Raw genomic sequence first — 7,219 nt, forward strand, 5'->3', positions numbered from 1 at the left:
GGCTGTGTGGTGCTTAGTTGCCGACTGAGATTAAACCACGACAACTGGAAAATATATTTTGAAGGGTTGAATCAAACAAAACCAAAGCATTTCCTTGCAGTTGTTTTTCTTCCCTTTCTCCTCCTCCACTCAGTTTTCAGAATTGTTTGCTCCAGTCCATTGGCTTGGAAATAAATTTTTAACATTTCCAGTAACTTTATTCAGAGGAAGTCAATGAATATTTTTTTTATTTAAAATTTCATAGGTAACCTTTTTCTTTTTGGATCAGCCCTATTCAAGCCTCACAGATCTCTTTCAAGAAGTGAGATGCCCCTGCATTTTAGGTACAAATCAGAGCTCAGACTTCCTAGTTCTTACCCTGCACATGCTGGTCACTGGCCTCAGAGAAGAATATAATGGGGTTTGGTCCTGCTTCAGTACAATTCTCTACATCCTAGTAACTTCATTTTAGCAAAGTCACTTCCAAGTACTGGACTTATTGTTGAACAGTTTGCCAAAGTGGTATTTACTATTTGTTTCTCCTCTGATGTTCATTACAAGATGAAAAGCAGGATGACAATATAGCTAAAAATATTGAGCGACCATAGTTCAACTGTCATTTGTACATAAAATACGTCTTTCAATTCCCCCGTGCTTTCTAACTCACTGTCATTTTAGACGTTAATTGGTACAGTAAAGTATGAAAATGTAACCTTTGCTGAGATTTAAAACATGTCATTTGTGTTATAAAAGTGGTGACAACCACATGCACTGTTATGAACGATGCGGTGCATTGACTTTCATTCAAGCTGAAAGCTTGAGGTTTGAAGCTGGTATGTACACCTCGTGAATCACAAGGAGAGGAAATTGGGATGGAAGCAGTGATAGTGAGGAGGAAATAGAAACAAAATATAAGAGGCAGGGAGGGCAGGAGCCCATGTTAGAGGGTCGGGAGGGGTGAGGAAAGTGGGAGCAGAAGTTTGGGAGGTGACCTGCCTGCCGGTGCAAGAAGACCGCACTGCACGTGGGTAGGTTTGTTGCAGGGTTTTTGGGTGTTTATTACCAAAAAATGAGGTTTACAGGTAACTGTAAAGAAAGTCCAGCTCTGGGCACTCTTGTGAATAGAAAGGTGTGTATTCTGAGACAAAGAATATAATCACAAAATAGGCTGAAATTAGGGGTGAACTTTGTGCAAGCAGGAGATGAAGAAGAAGCAGATGGAGGGCCCCGGTGCTTATAAAAACTGTGTGAACTCGGTACTTTTGCCAAAACAGGCCCAGAGATGAAATACCTCACATGTCCTGACCTCTGTCCAGTTGTAAATCCTAGAGAAATGTCCAGCTCTTTTGAGTCTGGAAGCATAGCTGGATGAAATGACTTATTTTTCTATGTTGCCTTTCTTTGGTAATTATCAGTATTTCCATCTGAAGATTTATTTTGAAATCTGCATGTTATCGTTCCTTGCAAATCTCATACGCATTACAGAGGGGGAATTACCTATGCTGGTTCATTAAGAAAACATTTGATTTATTCATTCTGACCAGAAAATTGTGTAGATCTGTGTAGGCTTAAGCTCTCCTGGCTGCTGACTATCAGAGGAAGAAAACAAGCCCGAATCCAAACTGTCAGTCTCAGTTACTTGTAAATCAGAGAACCAGGTAAAACATAAATCTATTGCTGCACTTCAGAGCACACAGTTTTTTCTTGGCTTATGCATGGGGGACCCCTGTGCTTATTGTCAGCGTGGCAGCATCTGTGATGTGCGTCCTGAAGGATAAATTGCTCAGTAGCCTAAGGAGTGTATGAAGAGACAATCTGAAGTTCGTTCAGGTCAGGAAGGAAGCTTGCTAGTTACCAGCCAAATAAACAACTGCCCTTAAGCTGTAAGAAGCTAGTAATGGGATGTTATATTATTTTAAAAATCATTCATGACTACTGCATATGCATGTGACGCTGCTATTATGTGGGGAAGGGAGAGAAAAACAAGTGAGGAAAAATCAGAAAAAAACTCCTAGCCTTCATTCATAGTGCTTAATTTCTCATGAGTAATATTAAGGATATAATCACTAATGTTATTGTGTATAGACATCTTTATATGTTAAAGCATAAACTTCTAGCTCACAAATATAGTGGAACAGAAGATTTCCAATGTTAGTAATTCTGAGTGAAATATAGAGAACTTTTTCCTTATGTATTTGTTGTTTGTTCCAAATGTGGTAAGCGTATGGGCATTGTTAAAAAAATAGAAGTAAATTCCATGCATCTATTAGATCCAGTCATGAATCTAGCCTGTTTTCTCCGTGGAACCATCCATTAACACAAGACTTTCACATGTAGGGTCTATTTTTAAATAAATGGATTCTTCTGCCCACCTCATGGGATACATTTTGTCGGAGATGGATTTTACATCCGATTTTATATGATAATTCTGAAGAGCACTCCATCGTAACTAAGGAGATGAATATGAGTGCATATTTGTGAATCAGTATCTTACTTCAGCTACTAGAGAAACACTTTTTAAAACCTCCTGGCCGCTGCACCATTGGGTGGAAAATATTTTCTGTTACATTGATCTCTCTCTCTCTCTTCAACAGCTCCACAATGTTAACCTTGCATTGGACTTGCTGACAGATGGAGGTCTTCTGAATTTTTCTGTGAACTCTGAAGGTGAGTCATGGCACGCAAACTCATCTGGAATAGAATTGCTAATATTCTGGCTTAGCAAAAGTTAGGGTAATTGAAGAAAGTAGGTTCTGCAGTCTGACACTGACACATTCCGTTATATGGCTGCCTCATAACTCCTCATGCAGAATGAATAATAATAATGCTGAGGATCGTTTTGAACAATCTACTTCTGTACTAAAAATGTTGGATTTTTATAAGTTTAGTAACTTTACACTAAGGTTAAACTGTTTAATAAGTCAGTATTTGTTAAAGATTTAAACCAGTGGCAGCTCCTAGGGAAATTACAGCAGCTGAGCTAGAGGCAAAGCTATTTTCTTATCTCGTAAAAAGTTTTGGTGCGTTAAAAACAAGCTTGTTTCATATGGGAGGACACTTTGTGGAATATGTCCTGAAAATCAGAAACACTGACCGCTCTGTTCAAACCCAGAAGAGCTGTTGGTTCAGTCTCCTGAAAGTGACATTCATAGGTTTTAAGTTGCTATTCTGCCTAGTTCAGACCCGGGAGCTGAATCTTGATCTCCTACATCCAAGTGGATGCTTTCATTGCCGAGTCAATGTACATGCATGTTCCCACCACAAAGAAAAAGTTTCCTTTGGATGAGTCAAATTTTCCAATTAAAAAAATGCTCCACAGAAAAATTTTTGACCAGCTCCTGGTGGGATGAGGGATGTGGCTACATTAATGGCTGGTGCTGTGACTGCTTAGCCTGACCTCTTGCAGGGCATGTAACCTCACCCCATCATTCTTCCATCAAGCGCAAGAGCTTGTTGTTGAATAAGGAAATCAAATCTTTATTAAAAATAGAAAGCATTATCACTTCCCCTATTAGTTATTCATAAGCAAGCGGGCGCATGGGTTTAGTATGTAACCCATGGCATCATGGAGAGGGAAGGATAGAATTTAGGACTTTCTCTGGTTTTTCTTTTGTTTTCTTTTTCCACGAATGCTTTGGTGATGTTGGCAGTTTGCATGACAGGCATGCATGAATTGTGGGCTTTTTGCCGTATTGCATAGAGCGAGGAGTTTGGAAAGCTATTTATGTTAACTTTGAAAAGAGTAATCTGTGTGAGCTCCGGTCTCCATGCTGAGATCCACCTTTTGTATGAAAGGAGTTAAACCCATGCTTTCTTTCCTTCCCTCTGGCTGTTCTGCACTGCCTCAAATACAGAGTTGATCAGTATAAGAAATATTGGTGCCAACATCTGCAGGTCCTTTAGCTTCACTGGGAAAATCCTCAGCTAGTGATTGAATTTAATATGATTTAGGGGTACTTACTACAGCTGCACTATTTAGACTGTTCAAGAATCTCATTTACTAGTGTTTCATTGTTAGTCTTTCTCCTGGTGATTTACAGCGCCGTAAGAAGAACAGTAAACCCTCTAAATCAGTTAGCCTCTTCCATTGCAATTATTAAATACAAGTGCAGTTTGTTTAGCCCAGAACACTGAAGCTGAAAACTAAATGGAAAAAAGAAAACAGCCAACAGCAGCAAAACATGATGGAAACATTACAACCAAAAAATAAAGTGTCAGGTAATTCCCAACATGATTCCTGCTATAGAAGAATCATAAAAAACTAAAGCTGTAAAGTCCTATTAAATTATCTACTCTGTTCTCTGCTAGTGAAGAATTATTTCTTACTATGCATTATTTATCCTGTCTTCCAGGAAGAGAGTGCAGTGAAGGTCCCTTTTCCTTAAGCGCATTTAATAAATAAATAATTTGCCAGCTCTGCAGTTCCTGTGTTGCTTCTTGTTACAATTAGAGTGCCCAAGTTCACGTTATAATTGGGGAAAGGTAGAAGATTGTCTTTGGCAGTTGCAGTCTCTTTCTATTCCAGGGATTGCTAATACTTCCCATCTGGTTTTGTTGTTTCTTGTGTATCCACAGATATTGTGAACGGAGATATGAAGACTACAATGCGGATTCTGTATTGCTTGTATTCCAAATACAAGGCCAAAGAAACATGAAGAGCAAGGCCAAGAGCTTGGGCTCTTTTTTTTGTCTTCTTTTTTTTTTTCCCTGGCATGTCATGGTCTGATTTTTGGATTCCCATCTCTGTTTGCCACTGTTTATGTGCATGCACTTGTGTTTGACACTTAACGTATTAACATTGTATATGCAAGTATGTATTTGTGCAAGGTTTCACCTATACCGCCTGAATAGCTGTAAGTATGTGTGTGTCCAGGGCCAGTGTAGTGTGTAATCCTGTGGCTGTAGCTCTTGCTCCAGCCCTGTCTCTTGTTCTTTCTGAGCCCGCCTAATGCTGCAAAGAAGTGCAATGTGTGTTTATTCTGGACTGTGCATTCTTTGCTTCTGGAGATGAATTTGGAAGCTGTTATTGCAACCTCCCCACTTCCCCGCTTCTGATTCACTCGGGAAACTAGGGAGGTGAAAGACCCACCATGGCATCTCTGGGAAGACTGCAGACATGCTTGAAGCTCAAGTTCAAAACCTTCTTTACACAGGTGGCCAGCTGTTGTTACACAAGAGGATGTGGATTGGGCACCAAATGAATAGGTAGCTGAAATGAAATCTGAACTCACCAAGTGTTTGATAAAACTTTCACCATTTTGTCTGTTTGAATATGGAAAAGGGACCCAGAATAACATGCTGGCGTGAGACTGTGCAGTAACAGAGGGGTCTACTGCACAGCTGTGGAAAGTTGCCCTTATTTCCTTGCTAAGCTAATGCCAAACTGTGGCCAGCTCCAGCCTGTTGCAGCCCTAACGTTATATCTGGCTAGTGGGAATGCCTATTCCTGTGTCTAGCAGGTTATAGGAGCGACCAACACGACCGCGCTTTCTCTCCAGTAGGAGGTTGATAGATGTTGGCTTCCTCTGCAGCCCGCAGAAGTAGAGGCTATGATGGACGGGAGTAGTGAAACTCTCACCTTCTGCCACTTCTGACAGCATACTCGTGCTGCAAGGACTCTCAAACCACTCTGAGACTCTCTTAGCTGAGTTTGTCCAGCGACCGTCCCCAAGCATCCCAGCAGCTCCCTCTGGATGCAGCAAGGCTAGCCGCAATTTATGTTAGCTGTCACCCTCAATCCTTCTCGGGGGTCTTAAATCAGAATTCCTTCAAAACCTCCATCTTACTCCCTTGACCTTAAAATTATGACATGTTTATGTTGCATAAAGCTGGAGATCTAATTAAAAAAAAAAAAAAAGATGTTTTGGTATTATTTTGGCTTCCTTCTAAACTGATTTAATTTGCTGTCGTCAATGACTGACATTTGATCTCTGATCTGATCCTCCATCTGTGTGTTAATGGGAAACCAAAGCTCGCCTAGTGCGAGTGCTGACATTTACAGATGAGAATTTGTTGTGTCTAGTTCTGGATCACACAGCCTAAGAAATATCCTTAGATAGCAATGCTGATAAGTCTTCGAGTCCTGCCTTTGAAAATGGTAATACTGCACAGCTGCTGGAGGAAAGAGTTCTGCAAACTGCCCTGAGCCTAATCCTTTTTGCACCAATAATTACCTTGTTATGTTTTTACAGAGAAAAATCCAATGTGTGGTGCCAATGAGCTACAAGAAGATCAACTTGCTTCCCTAGCAAATTAGTTGTGTATGCTGTTTTGAACAATTTAAGTAAAAAATACTTGTTTTTTCATGTGCAAGTCTCCATAGGTATCTTGCTTTATTCTTTAATGGGCTTCAAACAATCGACTGGGAGACCTCAGAAGTTTGTTCTTCCTTCACAGATCCCTGCTGCCGTTGCTGTAACATGGCAAGCGGATTGTAGAATAAATCATTATTGAGCAGATAAAACTGGGATGTGGCTTGTGGAGAGCAGGGGCAAGGGGGCAGGAGGGCATTTGGTGGTAATACGGTGGCAGCGTGGCCTTTTCCACCAAGGAAGCCAACCTGGATCTCTTCCCTGGTGCTGGTGACCAGAAGTAATTTCCAGTGCATGACTTTAGGCATAACCCAGAGGCTATGAAAAAGTTAGTGGTGGTGGGATTAGCTGGTGCTCCCCTGGTCAGATGGTTATTGCTGCTCAAGGAAACAGACTTTTCTCTGCGTGTTCTGAGTTTTGTGGTCCACTCCTCCGGCATAAGTAAATCCGGTGCTTGTACTTCTGCAGACTCCTGGCAGGGGAAGTCTAGTTCTTGGTATTTTAATAAACGAAAGGATCATATTCCCTTCCCAACACCAGCTTGCCTAAACCTGTTATGAACAAGTCATTCTTTTGAAAACATACAGGGGAAAAAATGACAGCTAATGTGCTTGAATCAAAAATATAGCGAGACCAAAAATGAATGTTTTAATTTGTTTTTTATGCTGCGAGCCAATTTATAACATGCTTGATGTCTCTGAACCCTTTGATAAAGAGTCTGTGTTTGATTCCTAAAACACACTACAGAATTTTACTAATCCATCATACAGGCACCCACTCCATAAATTGGTGTAGAATATACAAGTACACTATTTACATTTGAGATGAAGTCACAGACTTGGCATAGTTTTAATAGTAAATGTAAAGTGACAGAGCTAAAAAGAATATTCCGACAGTATGAAAGTGGGGAAAAAAGAAATATATATTAT

At 40.4% G+C, this 7,219-nt stretch overlaps 1 protein-coding gene across 1 annotated transcript in view; it reads left to right on the top strand.

The window, feature by feature from the left end:
• Positions 1-6,496, top strand: part of PARVG (parvin gamma) — a 26,123-nt gene extending 19,627 nt beyond the window's left edge. Inside the window, exons 12-13 of the mRNA XM_009279055.2 lie at positions 2,574-2,646; positions 4,555-6,496. Coding sequence (XP_009277330.1) covers positions 2,574-2,646; positions 4,555-4,634 — 153 coding nt within the window. The 3' untranslated portion in view covers positions 4,635-6,496. The remainder of the gene's footprint in view (positions 1-2,573; positions 2,647-4,554) is intronic.
• Positions 6,497-7,219: the final 723 nt, after the last annotated feature.

This window comes from Aptenodytes forsteri, unplaced genomic scaffold (assembly GCF_000699145.1).
Source record: "Aptenodytes forsteri isolate BGI_AS27 unplaced genomic scaffold, ASM69914v1 Scaffold241, whole genome shotgun sequence".
Classification (NCBI taxonomy): domain Eukaryota; kingdom Metazoa; phylum Chordata; class Aves; order Sphenisciformes; family Spheniscidae; genus Aptenodytes; species Aptenodytes forsteri.